The sequence below is a fragment of the Anas acuta genome, assembly GCF_963932015.1.
Source record: "Anas acuta chromosome 4 unlocalized genomic scaffold, bAnaAcu1.1 SUPER_4_unloc_1, whole genome shotgun sequence".
In the NCBI taxonomy this organism is placed as follows: Eukaryota; Metazoa; Chordata; class Aves; order Anseriformes; family Anatidae; genus Anas; species Anas acuta.
Window position 1 is genome coordinate 84433 of NW_027075981.1, and position 20066 is coordinate 104498.

At 34.5% G+C, this 20066-nt stretch overlaps 1 protein-coding gene, 1 long non-coding RNA gene and 1 pseudogene across 34 annotated transcripts in view; 1 reads left to right on the forward strand and 2 right to left on the reverse strand.

The window, feature by feature from the left end:
* The window catches only part of LOC137848773 (peptidyl-prolyl cis-trans isomerase-like), a 44386-nt gene extending 27165 nt beyond the window's left edge, over positions 1-17221 (forward strand). For 16 of the 33 annotated variants that reach the window (XM_068668214.1, XM_068668205.1, XM_068668213.1 and 13 more), the window contains 7 exons: positions 79-141; positions 3346-3466; positions 6613-6729; positions 9534-9689; positions 10486-10602; positions 11537-11729; positions 14319-17221. In XM_068668214.1, coding sequence (XP_068524315.1) covers positions 79-141; positions 3346-3466; positions 6613-6729; positions 9534-9689; positions 10486-10602; positions 11537-11729; positions 14319-14509 — 958 coding nt within the window. In that variant the 3' untranslated portion in view covers positions 14510-17221. Of the gene's footprint in view, positions 1-78; positions 142-1714; positions 2243-3345; positions 3467-4977; positions 6037-6608; positions 6730-8246; positions 9025-9533; positions 9690-10485; positions 10603-11536; positions 11730-14318 lie in introns of those variants that run through there. The other 17 variants (XM_068668207.1, XM_068668209.1, XM_068668215.1 and 14 more) reach the window with 13 other exon arrangements.
* LOC137848776 (cysteine protease ATG4A-like) overlaps positions 1-20066 on the reverse strand; it is a 63800-nt pseudogene that overhangs the window by 36006 nt on the left and 7728 nt on the right.
* Positions 11726-13761, reverse strand: LOC137848777 (uncharacterized). The gene is made up of 2 exons (XR_011091522.1): positions 13155-13761; positions 11726-12552 (listed from the first exon to the last, which is right to left on the reverse strand). It is a non-coding gene; the product is annotated as an uncharacterized lncRNA (long non-coding RNA).

The following is a 20066-nucleotide window of genomic DNA, read 5'->3' on the forward strand; positions in this document are numbered from 1 at the left end:
ACTGAAATGGAACTTAGTTGAGAATTATTTCTAAAAAGACTCTCTTGTTAATCACTTTTAAAATTTGATATTTCTCTTGCAGCATGAGACAAAAATGAGCCAACTGAGAGAAACCTTGAGAAAAATGACTGATGAAAATAACGAACTGAGGTCATCGCTTAACTCTCTGAGGGAAAATATCGAATTCCTAAAAACCCAGGCAAGATTAATTATTTCCTGTTACTAGCTTTACGAGTTACAGTCAAGTAGTCAAGCAGTACAGTCAAGTTTATAAGTAGCTTTGCAAGTTACAGTCAACAATTTTAAATGTTTGAACAAGTTGTTTGCAAAATTGCTGATTTTGTTTCTTTAAGACAAGAATTGTGTGAATGGTTGTAAATACTTTCTGCTTCGTTTTCTAGTACATGAAATTTAGTCTCTCAGAGCTTTTGCAGTATTAAAGACTTTAGAGTTAGTTATTTTTGAAAGTGTTAATTAAAGGAGTATTTTCTCTGTTCTTAAAGGCACGCTGAGACAGTGGTTCACAAGAATACAAAGTTAAAGTTTTCTTCTCACTTGACTTAAATCTGACCTAAGTGCTGACAAGCAAATTGCTGCCTAAACTCTTTTGACCGTTGCTCCTTCAGTGAATTGCAGTTCTGATGCTCTTGAGTATGATTAAAATCATCTGCTTCCTAGTCTCAGTAAAATCCTTCTTTCTCTTTCTCTTTTGTGCAAACTGAAGTATTCATAGAGGACTTACATGATGATCAGGATGCTTGTTGTATCCATAGAGTATGCTACTTATATTTAAATGGCGGTTATAGTTTGCCCCATATTGTTTTCTCACAGATCATGCTCAGTAACAGTGTTATTTTCTGAAAACATTTGTTTTATACTCAGCTTCAAAGCCTCAGTGTTGGTTTTTTTTTCAGAATCTGCTGGAAAATATTTAAATATATTACAAATTTCCAGTGAAGGGGAAAAAAGACACATTCCTTTGGTTCTTTTTCAAGGCACGCAGGTTTTTGACTGTTACAAGTAATTGTCGCTTCAATTTTCCTTTGTTGCAGTTTCTTTTGTCTGTTTTTGCTTATATTTTAATGGTATGTACTGGTATTAAATTATATTGTGGACTAATAATAATAACAAATATTAAAAGATTACTATCTTGAGTTTCACAATTATTTTTTTCCAATTCCATGAAATGTAGCACGTATTGGATACATTCCTGGACATTGCAGGACAGGTGTTTAAGTACAGGTGAACTAAAGCGTCTTAACTATCAGCAGTGAATAGTTAGAATATTTGAAAGATTCAAAAAAGGGAGAATTGGGCATATTTGTGGTTAAAATGGATGCTAAAAGAAAAAAGAGCTAAGTGTAAACAAAAGCTTTGACATTTGTTTTCATTCACAATTCTTTCCCACACCTGACTTAACTGAGGAATGTACAAGAGGATCAATGAGAAGATCTAGGTATTTTCTGGGAAAAAAAAAAAAAAGATCCATAGGCTGTACACCATGGCTCCCATTTTCTTTATATTTCTTCTTAATATGTGGTGTGGATGTTGCTTTCTTCACTACTGGTGGTATGTGCAGATTGGACCATGAAGAATTACAAATTTGATCTTTGAAAGTTTGTCCTACTTTTTAACACTGAAATGGAACTTAGTTGAGAATTATTTCTAAAAAGACTCTCTTGTTAATCACGTTTTAAAATTTGATATTTCTCTTGCAGCATGAGACAAAAATGAGCCAACTGAGAGAAACCTTGAGAAAAATGACTGAAAATAACGAACTGAGGTCATCGCTTAACTCTCTGAGGGAAAATATCGAATTCCTAAAAACCCAGGCAAGATTAATTATTTCCTGTTACTAGCTTTACGAGTTACAGTCAAGTAGTCAAGCAGTACAGTCAAGTTTATAAGTAGCTTTGCAAGTTACAGTCAACAATTTTAAATGTTTGAACAAGTTGTTTGCAAAATTGCTGATTTTGTTTCTTTAAGACAAGAATTGTGTGAATGGTTGTAAATACTTTCTGCTTCGTTTTCTAGTACATGAAATTTAGTCTCTCAGAGCTTTTGCAGTATTAAAGACTTTAGAGTTAGTTATTTTTGAAAGTGTTAATTAAAGGAGTATTTTCTCTGTTCTTAAAGGCACGCTGAGACAGTGGTTCACAAGAATACAAAGTTAAAGTTTTCTTCTCACTTGACTTAAATCTGACCTAAGTGCTGACAAGCAAATTGCTGCCTAAACTCTTTTGACCGTAGCTCCTTCAGTGAATTGCAGTTCTGATGCTCTTGAGTATGATTAAAATCATCTGCTTCCTAGTCTCAGTAAAATCCTTCTTTCTCTTTCTCTTTTGTGCAAACTGAAGTATTCATAGAGGACTTACATGATGGTCAGGATGCTTGTTGTATCCATAGAGTATGCTACTTATATTTAAATGGCGGTTATAGTTTGCCCCATATTGTTTTCTCACAGATCATGCTCAGTAACAGTGTTATTTTCTGAAAACATTTGTTTTATACTCAGCTTCAAAGCCTCAGTGTTGGTTTTTTTTTCAGAATCTGCTGGAAAATATTTAAATATATTACAAATTTCCAGTGAAGGGGAAAAAAGACACATTCCTTTGGTTCTTTTTCACGGCACGCAGGTTTTTGACTGTTACAAGTAATTGTCGCTTCAATTTTCCTTTGTTGCAGTTTCTTTTGTCCGTTTTTGCTTATATTTTAATGGTATGTACTGGTATTAAATTATATTGTGGACTAATAATAATAACAAATATTAAAAGATTACTATCTTGAGTTTCACAATTATTTTTTTCCAATTCCATGAAATGTAGCACGTATTGGATACATTGCTGGACATTGCAGGACAGGTGTTTAAGTACAGGTGAACTAAAGCGTCTTAACTATCAGCAGTGAATAGTTAGAATAATTGAAAGATTCAAAAAAGGGAGAATTGGGCATATTTGTGGTTAAAATGGATGCTAAAAGAAAAAAGAGCTAAGTGTAAACAAAAGCTTTGACATTTGTTTTCATTCACAATTCTTTCCCACACCTGACTTAACTGAGGAATGTACAAGAGGATCAATGAGAAGATCTAGGTATTTTCTGGAAAAAAAAAAAAAGATCCATAGGCTGTACACCATGGCTCCCATTTTCTTTATATTTCTTCTTAATATGTGGTGTGGATGTTGCTTTCTTCACTACTGGTGGTATGTGCAGATTGGACCATGAAGAATTACAAATTTGATCTTTGAAAGTTTGTCCTACTTTTTAACACTGAAATGGAACTTAGTTGAGAATTATTTCTAAAAAGACTCTCTTGTTAATCACGTTTTAAAATTTGATATTTCTCTTGCAGCATGAGACAAAAATGAGCCAACTGAGAGAAACCTTGAGAAAAATGACTGATGAAAATAACGAACTGAGGTCATCGCTTAACTCTCTGAGGGAAAATAACGAATTGCTAAAAACCCAGGCAAGATTAATTATTTCCTGTTACTGGCTTTTGAGTTACAGTCAAGTAGTCAAGCAGTACAGTCAAGTTTATAAGTAGCTTTGCAAGTTACAGTCAACAATTTTAAATGTTTGAACAAGTTGTTTGCAAAATTGCTGATTTTGTTTCTTTAAGACAAGAATTGTGTGAATGGTTGTAAATACTTTCTGCTTCGTTTTCTAGTACATGAAATTTAGTCTCTCAGAGCTTTTGCAGTATTAAAGACTTTAGAGTTAGTTATTTTTGAAAGTGTTAATTAAAGGAGTATTTTCTCTGTTCTTAAAGGCACGCTGAGACAGTGGTTCACAAGAATACAAAGTTAAAGTTTTCTTCTCACATGACTTAAATCTGACCTAAGTGCTGACAAGCAAATTGCTGCCTAAACTCTTTTGACCATTGCTCCTTCAGTGAATTGCAGTTCTGATGCTCTTGAGTATGATTAAAATCATCTGCTTCCTAGTCTCAGTAAAATCCTTCTTTCTCTTTCTCTTTTGTGCAAACTGAAGTATTCATAGAGGACTTACATGATGATCAGGATGCTTGTTGTATCCATAGAGTATGCTACTTATATTTAAATGGCGGTTATAGTTTGCCCCATATTGTTTTCTCACAGATCATGCTCAGTAACAGTGTTATTTTCTGAAAACATTTGTTTTATACTCAGCTTCAAAGCCTCAGTGTTGGGTTTTTTTTCAGAATCTGCTGGAAAATATTTAAATATATTACAAATTTCCAGTGAAGGGGAAAAAAGACACATTCCTTTGGTTCTTTTTCAAGGCACGCAGGTTTTTGACTGTTACAAGTAATTGTCGCTTCAATTTTCCTTTGTTGCAGTTTCTTTTGTCCGTTTTTGCTTATATTTTAATGGTATGTACTGGTATTAAATTATATTATGGACTAATAATAATAACAAATATTAAAAGATTACTATCTTGAGTTTCACAATTATTTTTTTCCAATTCCATGAAATGTAGCACGTATTGGATACATTCCTGGACATTGCAGGACAGGTGTTTAAGTACAGGTGAACTAAAGCGTCTTAACTATCAGCAGTGAATAGTTAGAATAATTGAAAGATTTAAAAAAGGGAGAATTGGGCATATTTGTGGTTAAAATGGATGCTAAAAGAAAAAAGAGCTAAGTGTAAACAAAAGCTTTGACATTTGTTTTCATTCACAATTCTTTCCCACACCTGACTTAACTGAGGAATGTACAAGAGGATCAATGAGAAGATCTAGGTATTTTCTGGAAAAAAAAAAAAGATCCATAGGCTGTACACCATGGCTCCCATTTTCTTTATATTTCTTCTTAATATGTGGTGTGGATGTTGCTTTCTTCACTACTGGTGGTATGTGCAGATTGGACCATGAAGAATTACAAATTTGATCTTTGAAAGTTTGTCCTACTTTTTAACACTGAAATGGAACTTAGTTGAGAATTATTTCTAAAAAGACTCTCTTGTTAATCACGTTTTAAAATTTGATATTTCTCTTGCAGCATGAGACAAAAATGAGCCAACTGAGAGAAACCTTGAGAAAAATGACTGAAAATAACGAACTGAGGTCATCGCTTAACTCTCTGAGGGAAAATATCGAATTCCTAAAAACCCAGGCAAGATTAATTATTTCCTGTTACTAGCTTTACGAGTTACAGTCAAGTAGTCAAGCAGTACAGTCAAGTTTATAAGTAGCTTTGCAAGTTACAGTCAACAATTTTAAATGTTTGAACAAGTTGTTTGCAAAATTGCTGATTTTGTTTCTTTAAGACAAGAATTGTGTGAATGGTTGTAAATACTTTCTGCTTCGTTTTCTAGTACATGAAATTTAGTCTCTCAGAGCTTTTGCAGTATTAAAGACTTTAGAGTTAGTTATTTTTGAAAGTGTTAATTAAAGGAGTATTTTCTCTGTTCTTAAAGGCACGCTGAGACAGTGGTTCACAAGAATACAAAGTTAAAGTTTTCTTCTCACTTGACTTAAATCTGACCTAAGTGCTGACAAGCAAATTGCTGCCTAAACTCTTTTGACCGTAGCTCCTTCAGTGAATTGCAGTTCTGATGCTCTTGAGTATGATTAAAATCATCTGCTTCCTAGTCTCAGTAAAATCTTTCTTTCTCTTTCTCTTTTGTGCAAACTGAAGTATTCATAGAGGACTTACATGATGGTCAGGATGCTTGTTGTATCCATAGAGTATGCTACTTATATTTAAATGGCGGTTATAGTTTGCCCCATATTGTTTTCTCACAGATCATGCTCAGTAACAGTGTTATTTTCTGAAAACATTTGTTTTATACTCAGCTTCAAAGCCTCAGTGTTGGTTTTTTTTTCAGAATCTGCTGGAAAATATTTAAATATATTACAAATTTCCAGTGAAGGGGAAAAAAGACACATTCCTTTGGTTCTTTTTCAAGGCACGCAGGTTTTTGACTGTTACAAGTAATTGTCGCTTCAATTTTCCTTTGTTGCAGTTTCTTTTGTCTGTTTTTGCTTATATTTTAATGGTATGTACTGGTATTAAATTATATTGTGGACTAATAATAATAACAAATATTAAAAGATTACTATCTTGAGTTTCACAATTATTTTTTTCCAATTCCATGAAATGTAGCAAGTATTGGATACATTGCTGGACATTGCAGGACAGGTGTTTAAGTACAGGTGAACTAAAGCGTCTTAACTATCAGCAGTGAATAGTTAGAATAATTGAAAGATTCAAAAAAGGGAGAATTGGGCATATTTGTGGTTAAAATGGATGCTAAAAGAAAAAAGAGCTAAGTGTAAACAAAAGCTTTGACATTTGTTTTCATTCACAATTCTTTCCCACACCTGACTTAACTGAGGAATGTACAAGAGGATCAATGAGAAGATCTAGGTATTTTCTGGAAAAAAAAAAAAAGATCCATAGGCTGTACACCATGGCTCCCATTTTCTTTATATTTCTTCTTAATATGTGGTGTGGATGTTGCTTTCTTCACTACTGGTGGTATGTGCAGATTGGACCATGAAGAATTACAAATTTGATCTTTGAAAGTTTGTCCTACTTTTTAACACTGAAATGGAACTTAGTTGAGAATTATTTCTAAAAAGACTCTCTTGTTAATCACGTTTTAAAATTTGATATTTCTCTTGCAGCATGAGACAAAAATGAGCCAACTGAGAGAAACCTTGAGAAAAATGACTGATGAAAATAACGAACTGAGGTCATCGCTTAACTCTCTGAGGGAAAATAACGAATTGCTAAAAACCCAGGCAAGATTAATTATTTCCTGTTACTGGCTTTTGAGTTACAGTCAAGTAGTCAAGCAGTACAGTCAAGTTTATAAGTAGCTTTGCAAGTTACAGTCAACAATTTTAAATGTTTGAACAAGTTGTTTGCAAAATTGCTGATTTTGTTTCTTTAAGACAAGAATTGTGTGAATGGTTGTAAATACTTTCTGCTTCGTTTTCTAGTACATGAAATTTAGTCTCTCAGAGCTTTTGCAGTATTAAAGACTTTAGAGTTAGTTATTTTTGAAAGTGTTAATTAAAGGAGTATTTTCTCTGTTCTTAAAGGCACGCTGAGACAGTGGTTCACAAGAATACAAAGTTAAAGTTTTCTTCTCACTTGACTTAAATCTGACCTAAGTGCTGACAAGCAAATTGCTGCCTAAACTCTTTTGACCGTTGCTCCTTCAGTGAATTGCAGTTCTGATGCTCTTGAGTATGATTAAAATCATCTGCTTCCTAGTCTCAGTAAAATCCTTCTTTCTCTTTCTCTTTTGTGCAAACTGAAGTATTCATAGAGGACTTACATGATGATCAGGATGCTTGTTGTATCCATAGAGTATGCTACTTATATTTAAATGGCGGTTATAGTTTGCCCCATATTGTTTTCTCACAGATCATGCTCAGTAACAGTGTTATTTTCTGAAAACATTTGTTTTATACTCAGCTTCAAAGCCTCAGTGTTGGTTTTTTTTTCAGAATCTGCTGGAAAATATTTAAATATATTACAAATTTCCAGTGAAGGGGAAAAAAGACACATTCCTTTGGTTCTTTTTCAAGGCACGCAGGTTTTTGACTGTTACAAGTAATTGTCGCTTCAATTTTCCTTTGTTGCAGTTTCTTTTGTCTGTTTTTGCTTATATTTTAATGGTATGTACTGGTATTAAATTATATTGTGGACTAATAATAATAACAAATATTAAAAGATTACTATCTTGAGTTTCACAATTATTTTTTTCCAATTCCATGAAATGTAGCACGTATTGGATACATTCCTGGACATTGCAGGACAGGTGTTTAAGTACAGGTGAACTAAAGCGTCTTAACTATCAGCAGTGAATAGTTAGAATATTTGAAAGATTCAAAAAAGGGAGAATTGGGCATATTTGTGGTTAAAATGGATGCTAAAAGAAAAAAGAGCTAAGTGTAAACAAAAGCTTTGACATTTGTTTTCATTCACAATTCTTTCCCACACCTGACTTAACTGAGGAATGTACAAGAGGATCAATGAGAAGATCTAGGTATTTTCTGGAAAAAAAAAAAAAAAGATCCATAGGCTGTACACCATGGCTCCCATTTTCTTTATATTTCTTCTTAATATGTGGTGTGGATGTTGCTTTCTTCACTACTGGTGGTATGTGCAGATTGGACCATGAAGAATTACAAATTTGATCTTTGAAAGTTTGTCCTATTTTTTAACACTGAAATGGAACTTAGTTGAGAATTATTTCTAAAAAGACTCTCTTGTTAATCACTTTTAAAATTTGATATTTCTCTTGCAGCATGAGACAAAAATGAGCCAACTGAGAGAAACCTTGAGAAAAATGACTGATGAAAATAACGAACTGAGGTCATCGCTTAACTCTCTGAGGGAAAATATCGAATTCCTAAAAACCCAGGCAAGATTAATTATTTCCTGTTACTAGCTTTACGAGTTACAGTCAAGTAGTCAAGCAGTACAGTCAAGTTTATAAGTAGCTTTGCAAGTTACAGTCAACAATTTTAAATGTTTGAACAAGTTGTTTGCAAAATTGCTGATTTTGTTTCTTTAAGACAAGAATTGTGTGAATGGTTGTAAATACTTTCTGCTTCATTTTCTAGTACATGAAATTTAGTCTCTCAGAGCTTTTGCAGTATTAAAGACTTTAGAGTTAGTTATTTTTGAAAGTGTTAATTAAAGGAGTATTTTCTCTGTTCTTAAAGGCACGCTGAGACAGTGGTTCACAAGAATACAAAGTTAAAGTTTTCTTCTCACTTGACTTAAATCTGACCTAAGTGCTGACAAGCAAATTGCTGCCTAAACTCTTTTGACCATTGCTCCTTCAGTGAATTGCAGTTCTGATGCTCTTGAGTATGATTAAAATCATCTGCTTCCTAGTCTCAGTAAAATCCTTCTTTCTCTTTCTCTTTTGTGCAAACTGAAGTATTCATAGAGGACTTACATGATGATCAGGATGCTTGTTGTATCCATAGAGTATGCTACTTATATTTAAATGGCGGTTATAGTTTGCCCCATATTCTTTTCTCACAGTCGCAAGTGATATATGAGCAGTATCAGTAGTTAGAATTCTGAGTGTAGAGAAGAACAGTTGTCTGAAGGTAGATACAAGAAAACTTGTGAAGGTTTTAGAGAGATGTTCGTGTAGTTTGTCTTCAGGAACGTCTGGATACCTTTCACAGAGCTTTTCTGTACAGTTTTAGCAGAGGGACAGAATGAGAATTTCACGAAATCTTTATTCTTCCAACAATGCTAGTTACACAGTTAAAATTTAGCATAAGTAGATTGTATGAAATAAAGCAAAGGAGTGTATTAAATGTATTAAAATGAGGATCATGCACAGATCATTAAATATTTTCTTTCTCCTATGATCCATTTAGTTAGAATTATAAAATAGAGTGATTTTGTATGTGAAAATCTCTTCCCAAGGCTTTCATAAACATTTGTTTAAGCACAAAATAAAGCATGTGCGTATTACTAATGTACTCGTATATTTTAGTCTATTGGTATTGTGGTTTAGAAAATCATAGACTTGAAAACTGAAATAACTGATGTTGTGGATGTATTACAGTTACTACGGATTTCAAAAGTTTACGACCCCTTAACTATTCTTATGGACTGGATCTCAGACCAACACCTTAGCAAAATAGAAATACAAGAAGAGAGAGAGGGCAGTGAGAAACCTCAGTGTGCTAAAGAAAACTACACTCTAGAAAATTGTATGAAGGTAAAGGCATTTGAATTTGTTTAGGTTGAAATGTTAAGATTCTTTGTATTATTTCTGAGTGTAACAGGTCTGCCTGTTTTACACACGCTTTGAATCCATGAATTAAAAGAAAACAGCAGTTAATCCATCAGTATTAATTCCAACAGTGAGATGTAATAGATAATTTTTCATACAGATATTTATACAGATCATTTTTAAGGAAATGTGTAGTGTGCAGTCTGACCTTGAGATTCCACCTGTCTTTCTATTTTAAGTCACTTTTCTCAGCTGATAATTTATCTCGTGTTTTATCTGTAATACTGTATGTAATTCCTTTTTCCTAAGGAGATACACACGTCTAATTTAAAGTATTTTAGTGCTGATACTAGGTATTAAAAGTTCAAGTTATGTCTTATAAAAGATGATACCGTGCTATACTTGTAACGCTTTTTTGGGATACCGAGGCTTGGAAATCAGTGAAGCGTTCAGGAAATCTGCTTTTTCTGTTTGTTTGTTTGTTTGTTTAATTATTATTCTATCTAAAATTTGTAGCCCTTGGTATTAGACTTCAGAGCTTGAGCTCACACAATGTCTTTCCACTTTTTGTGTAAACCTGTGTAAAATGTAAATTCAGTATATAATTCTGTTACCTGTACCAGATCTGCCCAGTGAGTATTTGTACATGTAGTCTGTTAAACTCCGGGAATACGTTGATTTTAGTTTGGTTTAGTTTTGCTTAGTTTGCTTTTTACTTGTGGTTAGCTTGTACTGTAAGTTCGTATACTGCACGTAACTTTGCCATTCTGTATTTTTACAGCTTTTGCCTATGGTCACTGGACAGCTCCAGTGGATGCCATTTGTGGATCCTAAACTACATATGTCTGTGATTCAATTTATCTACTGGTCTCTAAGGCAGATAGACACTGGTAGTCAGGTAAATTCCCAAGAGATATTTTGTATTATAAATGAGTATGAAAAGTAGATATTTTCAGGGAGTATATATAAAAGAAACTTTGCTGTCTTTGCAAAGCATAAATGCCTACCACAGATACATAGCAAATGAAAAACTAATTCTCACCAAATTAACTTTCTCACATTCGTTGTAATATTTTGCACCGTGTCTGTAAACATATTTTTGCACACATATGTGATCTTTGTTGCAGTAGTGTGTAGCATCTCAGAAATGGTATTTTCCATATGTGCTTACAAAACTTGTGAACTAGGAAAAGAAATATATTTTTGTTCGCTTTATGCATGAGATTTGTTGAAATTGATGGCAACGTGTGGCAAAGTAGCAAAGGTATTTTGATTTCTTTGTTCTCTACTCAGTGTCTAACTGAATAGAACTAAGCTGGTGGTTCCAGTGCTAATGAGAACGTATTTTAAATGAGCATGTTATTAAGTTTGATTCTGAAGTAATATTTCTGCACCGGTTTTTGAAAAGTCCAATACATCTTACCTGTACAGTATTCTTAAGGGTCATGTTTAGACCTTAGTTCTGTAAGCGCTTTTGTAGGACCTAGCTTCAGGCATCTTCACAAAAGAGGGTAGTGTAGTAGGCAGCACTGATTAAAGCTGAGTTTGAACTGACTTTATTCTGGAACCAGAGGCAAATTAAATAATGTCAGCATATCAGGGGCCCTGACTACCTTGTTTCTTTGTGAAGTGTGTGTTGACTAGGCCCTGTGCTAATGTTGTTCAACTGCTTGTGGAACGCAAAGTAGTATCCCATGTACAGACTATATTACAATACACGGTCACGACATCTGCTATTTAATATTTAATCCTTAGGGGAACATACGTACTTAGCAGACAGGATTTTCATGTATTTTAATGTTTACGCTAAATGTGCACGTTGTTTGAAACAGGATGCAAGCATGACAGCAACAATGGAGAGACTTGCAGAAGTTATTCTCAAAGGCGCAGTACAAAAGGGAAGCATGCAAAAATGGACTAAAAAGTCTACACGGAGTAAACCAAAAGCTGCACATTTCTTTAAAAGCTCCTCTATGCCTTTGAGGTTTCTGTCAACTTTAGTTGTGCTTAGAACAGCAAAACGAAGTAAGTTCTGGTTTTTATTATGTCTTTTTTAAATTATCTTTTTCTTTTTCTTTTTTTTTTTTTTTTAAATCTTATTTTCAGGTATGTGCCCAGACAAAAAAACAAATGTACAAAATGCAGCAGTTCAATGATACTGTAGCATCTGTAATGCTTTAGTAGTAAAGGATGTTTTATTTGAATTTTACCACCTGATGAAGCATAATATAGGGAAGCAAGTATGAACCTTGCTATTATTCATATCATAATTTGTGTGGTCATTTTAATATGCTTTATTTATGTCAGTGAGATCAACGTATTTTGTGACAAAGGGGAAAAGAGATGTTGGTAATTCTCTCAAGCAATCACCGTAGCAGTGATTTGTTTGTCAAGATCTGCACTGCATATAATGGTACAGCTAATTGCTCCTCAGTAAACTGAAATCAGTAGCAAATTCAGAACAGTTCTAGAATTTCATTGCTTTGTCAAAGTTTAATGTAAAGCTCATACTCTATCTAGCTCTTACCTCTCTGCTGTCTCCCCTTTTCTCCTACCAAGTCTGTCACTGCAAGTGGCTACCCATAAACATTATCAGCATTGAAGAATGCTACCATATGCTGATGCAGTATAGTAATGTATTTTGTTAACAGGCAAAAGCAAACGAGGTCGTACTTGTCTGGAGATATCGCAGTTCTTAGTGACTTTTGCTTCAGTTCATGAGAGTTACTCCACTTGTGCAATTTCCAGGATGCCGTAGTATCTCTTCTCAGCAGCAGTTTCTTTAAAAACAAACAGGGCCTGAAAAGACAAAAAACGTTTTCTTTGAAGTGATGACAAAAATACTGACCTGTTGTCCTGGTTTCAGTTAGCACAGAATTAATTTTCTTCCTAGTAGCTGGTGGAATGCTGTGTTTTGGCTTAGGATGAGAAGAGTGCTGATAACACCCCGATGCTTTAATTGTTGCAGAGCAGTGCTTATACTAAGCCAAGGACATCTCAGCCTTTTGCTCTGTCCTGCCAACGGGCAGGCTGGGGGTGCAGTAAGAGCTGGGAGGGGACAGACCCAGGACAGGTGACCCAAACTAGCCAAAGGGGTATTCCATACCATCTGACGTCATGCTAAACAATATATAGGGGTGGCTAGCTGGGGGGAGGGGGGCCGGACTGCTCGGGGTTAGGCTGGGCATCGGTCAGCGAGTGGTGAGCAATTGCATTGTGCATCACTTGTTTGTACATACTATTATTACTTTCCTATTATCACCATTGTATTATTATTGTTATTATTTTATTATTATTTTGTTATTATTATTTTCCTGTCTTATTAAACTGTCTTTATCTCAACTCACGGGCTTCACTTTCCATTTCTCTCCCCCGTCCCAGAGAGGGAGGGGGGAGGGTGAGCGAACAGCTGCGTGGTGTTTAGCTGCCGGCCGGGTTAAACCACGACACCTGTGCAGTATTTATACTGGTAGTACTTAGAATAAGTAGGATTTAAACATTCTGGAAGACCACCCTGTCACCATTAATAAACAAATACAGTATTTCAGCTGTTGGAGGGAAGAATCAGTGTATTTTTAATTTCAGTATCATATAGTTTCAGTCAGAATATTTTGGTGAAGCATGATTACCCTGAAATTGAAACTCACATTTCTAGAAATGTTTGATGAAAATGATGCAAATGAATTACAATACAAAAAAAGTACTTATTGCAGAGATTAACTATAAGCAGATGAAAGCTGTTGATCAGAATGAATCAGTTTAGCTTCTCATGGTCGGTTTTTACTGCGAGCCTATAGAACATGGAAAAAAATTACCTGTTAAATTTATGTTGAAACTTACCATGTATGAATTTTCATCACTGACCACATGTCTAATGATCTAGCGATGACAAAGCAGCACATTCAGTTTAAACATATATATCCTGTTCCCTTCAAGATGCTAATATCCAGCAGATGGCACTGTAATTAAACTTTTGCTATGTGATAAATTTTTCCCTTACTCTTAATTTTCTGTGCTCCAGATGATCAATGCTATTCCAAGATATTGAGGAAGATTTGACATCATGAAATTAAGAAAACTGAATTGATTCACTTAATCTAAATTCTCTGAATAATTTAGTGTTCTCCAAAATGGATGCATATATAACGTGGATGCATATATAACTTAAACTACAGCTTTTTATGGAAAGAAATGTGAATAGTTGCTGTCATGACAGTAATTGCAGTTATTCAGATGAATGAGCCTTTTACTCCTTTATTAGAGGCTTCCCAGATGTTGAAACCAATATAGTCCCAAACTATGCAGCTTGTGATTTCTTTTCTCTCTTAAGGAAGAGATTAGAAAGGTGTTATATTTGCAAATATATTTTGCTCAATTTGTGAGTTGTAACTTGTCTTTTTTTCCACTCACAACAATTTTTGTAAGGAATAAAAATAGGCAGAAGATGCATTTAAACAAATAAGTAAATTAATATTTTCAGCCATTTAATTTTTTTTTTTTTAATTAGTATATATCTGCAACAGTAACTCTTAGGATAAATATTCATGTATTTGTGATCATCTAATGGAACTGTGATTACATAATTTTTATTCCCTGTTTTCTGTTATCTTTCAGTGGATTACCTGACTCAGGCATTTCGTTCCCTTTGCGTGGACTTGAAGACAGATGAAGGAAAGATCTTATTTTTGCAATACCGATGTGTGCCTATCATACTAAGCCACTTAACTATATCCAAAAAATGTCTCCTTTTTATTGCACTTAATGCATTAGTTGAGATGGCCATGAACAACGATAAAAGTGAGTAATTGAAAAAAATACATACAAAGTTATGATGAAAGTAGGTGAGGTAAGCATAAATACCAAATCAAAAATAACGTGCTGCTTCTCTATAAATAACCTGATCTAGCATTAGCATTCATTTGTGTCATTTAAATTCATTAGAGATATAAAGTATGTTTCTGAATTGTCCGTCTCTTCTCACTGTCAGCATCCAAGCTTTACATCTTGTCCTGGTTGCTTTCTTAGTGGTGTGATTTTTTTTGATGTTTAGTTTAGCTTTTCTGTTTATTCCACTGGTTTACCTTGCTGATGTTTTGCCAATGAGTAATTTTCTTTTGAAGTAAGGCTGTGCCAGGGCAGCCATTTCATGTTAGCAGGTGGAGATAAAATAAATAAATAAATAAATAAACTTTTATCTTTTTTTACCCCCCTAATGTGAACAGCTCACCCCTAGCCATTTTTCACTTTAATTGGAAATGGCACATCTGTAAGGGATGGTTATGTTTCAATGAGTTGTACTGTGGTGTGGTCCTATAAAAGGGTTAATAGTCTCCTTCACAGTGGTTTTCCAGGTGACACAGGCAAAGAATCAGTTGATAACAATCTGGATGAACACACAAGTAGTGAGCCATTCCAGTGTCATGTGGAACAATCCTTGTTAATTTTCTTAAAATAAAAATTATTCATTGCTTTTTGGAACAGAAAAGGGAAGGAGAAGGGACTGCTGCTATTTGTGAAATGTATATTGTTGGCTTGGGGTATTTTGTTACCATGTACTATAGGGGCAAAAACAGAAAGCGTGTTTGACTTGGGATGGAACAACGTTGAGTTAGAAGGCATTTTGTAGTGAGATAAGTGGCAGAAAGATTTACCTGATGTTGTTTTCATCCTTTCAGACCGTGTGGTTAGTTTATCTATTTATTTTTTTTACACTAAAGTATTTCTAATCATCATAATTTTGATCGGTATAGTAACGGGGAAAGAAAAACCTAAGCAGGGTTGATGGTATCTGACATTACTTTGAAGAAAAATTCCACTAACAGTACATGTTCTGTTATCTAGTAGTAGTCATTTCGATCTGCTGGATGCCTAGATTTGGAAGAATAATGGAGATAAATTGTGACAAGTTCACATTTTGCCATGTTGCTTGTAACCTTGTTGCATGTCAAATGTAACCGTTCAGGTATTGGTACCATCTGTTTCCTATCTATACGTAGTATCTTAATGACAAATTAGAATTAATAGTCTTATTGCTGTTCATCTTTACTGGCACGCAGCTTTTCATGTAGCCCATCCCTGTTTGGTTCAGGTGTTTCACATCCAGAATCCTGTCAATCTGTCTTGTTATAAAGGTAGTTCCTGGCCTCCAAGGTGTAGGTTTTTGTTCTGGTCTTTTCTGATCTTTGTAAACTTCTGTTCAGTCCAACTTACTTCTGTGACATAAGGAATCCTGTTCTATTTTTAACCTTTTTTATTGCTTTTTTTTGTGTGTGTATGTTTGTGATGGTCATTTAAGAATGATGGTGGCCTCCCGTACATCCTGTGTCATAGCTGCGTGAAGGTCTTGCACATCTAGGAAGCTGAAGAACAATTGATACCATCCTGAGGTCAACATGTACTGGGTGATGGGCTGGACCTGTCCTTGGGCTCTCTTAACTCGGGGTCACCCACGAAGGCATCCACACTCGAGGGGCCTTGCACTGACTGTTACCTCGCCTGCCCTCCGTTGTGCTATAACCACTGGCTCTTACCAGGCCCAGCTGTTGACGACGAGAATCAGTTAAACTCAGCAAATGGTTCCAATCTTGCCAGTGACTGTGTAAGAGACAGCAGCTCATCAGCAAGCTGTTCAGTGTTGTTACTGGTTCTTTTTCTGTGGTCCTTATGTAACTTTTCCACAAGCTAACTCTCCATCACTCTGTTGGGTTGGTCCGGTCTCCTGGCAGATCCACATGCAATTAGAAACGAGGCAAAATCGTAATGGTTAATTTGTTAAAACATGAACTTCAAGCTGGTGTTCCTGACAGTCTTCATTTTCTGAGGTGACAGAGCTTTAGCTATAAAACAGAAATTTCTGAATGACAATAGCTGGTGAGACTTGATGCTGTGAGTGACTGATCACTTTGAGGGTAAATTTCAGATGAGTTCTGTCAACAGTGATAAATTGCTCATTGTTCATTACAGTCTACCAATGAAGTTAAGTTAATGTAACTACCAAATGCTGCAATTTTTTATGGCTCCTATGGGAGGCTTTTGCAGATTATTTAAAATTGTGTCAAATCCTGACAGGATAGATTCCAAGTTAGTTTTTCTACAGTAGTTAATAAAAACAAAATCTGTGCAGAGATGATGCAGAAAAATATGTAAAAATACACAGTTTTTATTCTTCTAGTTCATCAGATAGACAGGCATTTAAATTATATGCTTATTTTGTACATTTGTGATGATTTAAAATCTATTCTGCAAAAGCTTATTTGAAATGAATATATAAAATGAATAGATAAACAACGTAGGAAAAATCTCTTTAAATGCATGTCTTTATCAGTTTGCTTTCATGTGATTGAACTTTGTGAAACTTGAGGTATTATTTCCACTTTGGCTCTTCTGCTTTATGGTAAAATTCCCTCAGCGTATTTTTTATATTGTTTTATAAACCTCACAGTTAAAACATTTTACAGTGTATCTGTATGTATATGTGTGTGTATATATATTAATAAAGTTTTTTTAAGATACCTTAAGACCGGTATTTTTAATAATAAAATAATACAGTATTATTGAGACCAGTAAGAACAAGCCAGCAAAGAAATGCCCAAGTAAGCAGAATATGGTATTTGTTTACACCTACAAAAAGGAATTTAAGGCATTTTTAGATATTTAAGGATATTTATAGGAATAAATTGTAGGACCTCCTTCTTCTACAGTAAAAGTAGAATAATATTACAATAACTATTAATTTAATGGCATATTCTAAGTAACTATATCCTGGGGCATACCAAGTGTGTTTATACGCTAAGGGCAGAGTGCAGTGAATAGTGACTTGTTTTGTTGGATTCCTAACAAATGTGTTCAGTTCTGTGACCTATTAAATTGGTACTTATGTTCTTTATGGTGTTGCTCTAAATCAGTCTGTACTATTAGAATCAAGAGTGAAATAACACAAGGGAACAGATTTTACTTTATTCTGAATTGACTAAGTTTTGGGGAGCAGGATAAATAGAAAAGATTATACTATATGGCCATGTTTAAAAATTATCCAGCATTTTACAGGAATTGTTTTGATATTCAGGTGTTCTTATCCAACTCTGACCTCTCAATTACGATTCTGCCTGTCTTGAAACGGTACGGTGACAGTTTTGATAATGAAAAGCTGTCTAGTCATCAGTGTCTACATGTACTATTTCCGTACGTCATTTTGCAGCAGCTTAAAATATTTCCTTGTCAGTTTTTTTAGCATAGCTTAGTGTTCTCCTCATGTCATCATAAGAAAAGGAGCATTGAATAAACATGTTGAAGATGAGATTTTTTTATCTGAGTTTAAAATTGCTCAGTGTCCTGTTTTCCTTTGTTCTCAAGGGAATAGGCCTTGTTTTAATACCACAAGTGCTGGTAATATCAGAATTCTTAGGAACTTGGGTGAGTTTTGTTCGCAGTTTTACCTGATTTTTGCATCACATGCCTAGAATATACCCAGTTAGTACATTGTTCTCATGGTTGCACAGCATGAGGCGCATATAAAACCCTCAAAAGCTATAAATCAATGATTTAGTTTTCCATGAGCCAAGTGCTGTGATTAAACTTTTTAACTATTTTCTTTTACAGTTTACTTAAAGATTTTCCTGGAAGACTGCAATAATGAACGCTTTTTCGATACTTTGGCTGCATTGCTTCAGAATCGCGAGCTAGACATTTCGATTTTGGAAAGGATTTGTTTTATATTACAGAAACTCTCCGAAATAAAGTAATCCTTTACTACCGTTTTTCTGTTAATTGCCATTAGATCACTGAACTTGGGGACCTTTCTCTTTTTTTAAAAGCTCATCTCTGTTTTGACGTTCATTTGCTCCAATACAAATAATGCTGGACTTTCATTGTTAGCAATTATGTTTAAAATGTTTGTCACAGATATGTAAGATGAATCTCTCAATTTGCCTATATATCTGTGTAGTTCAGAATATGAACTAAAAAATAACTAGCCTAAAGAACATATATTCCTCATTTATTTAGATGACGAGAATGCTTAGAAGAAAACCCTTCTTTTCTTCCCCCTGACCTTCGGTTTTACTGAGTTACTTGGTAAAAATGTCCTCTGAAAATTGTTTTGTATGTGACTTAAATTTCAGTTTTGTCAATTTTCATCTCTATCAAAACAAACAAACAAAACAAACAAAAAAACAACATACGGTTTAAAGTCTTGAGCCATTTAAGACTTTGGGGGAATGTTAACCTTTACAGAATAAGTTTCTGTTGCTTACTGGTTACTAATTTATTATAACAAAGACCTTCAGCATGTCAGTGGTAGAATGCTGCTGAGTTCCGTTGATGTGCATTATTTAATGGGATTGTTTCATTTATAAAAGCAGGTATTTCCACTAAACTGTTGCTTACATTAGAGTTAGTTATTTACAAAACTGAGGGTTTTGTTTGATTTTTCTTAGGAACAAAATTGAACTCTGGGGAGAAAAAAAAAAAAAAAAACTTCCTGTAAAATACTCTAATTTAAATCATATTTTTCATCGGAAATAAACTAAAGGTGTACTCAGAAATCCAGATTTTTTAATTTGTTTAATTAAAAGACAACCTCACAGGTGGTGCCATAAATCTTAAGAAATGAACCTTGAAATATTCTTTAATTTTTTTTATCCTTGGTTTTGTAGTAGTTCATTACTGTATTTGCCTCGATGTTATTGTGGATTTTCTGTACACGTCCTGTTTCTGAAATCTTGCTTCTCACTGGGGAAATCTTTTTACAGGTTTTCCTTGATCTTCCACTGTACTACATGTAAATACCATTTAGTCAAGAGAAAGCATAGTTCTTGATGTGAGGAATGTTTTAACAATTCCAATTCATGTCCATAAATTCGTGTCCATAAAGAATAATTCTGTTTGAATCCTGTCTGCCTCTGGGCCCTGCACTGGCAATTTAGTTCTTGAACCACAGATGCAGTGTGTCCCAGTCTCCCCCTCATTCTAGTCAACTTATCACGTCTTCAGAAAACACTCCTTAAATTTATGAACCTGTTTGCTTTTGTTATTCCTGACTTCTAGTTCTAACAGTTACAGTTTTTTTTTCTGTCTTCTTCGAGATTGATTTAACACTGCTATAGATGTTATGTAGATGACTGTAAATAGCTGGGAAAGAATGTTTTAATTGCTCGTGAGTCGTCAACCTGTTTGGGAGTTTCAGAACAACTGATAATAACTGGTGACTGCTGGTGACTGTTATGAGATCCTTGGTATCTGGTTAGGGGGGCCAAGAGATTAAGAGGAAGAAAAAAGAAGCTGAAGGGCGGTTGGGAGACAAGACCTGTGGAGAGTGTACAGAGAGTGTTCCATAAACTTGGAATAGTGCCGAGTAAGTACAAA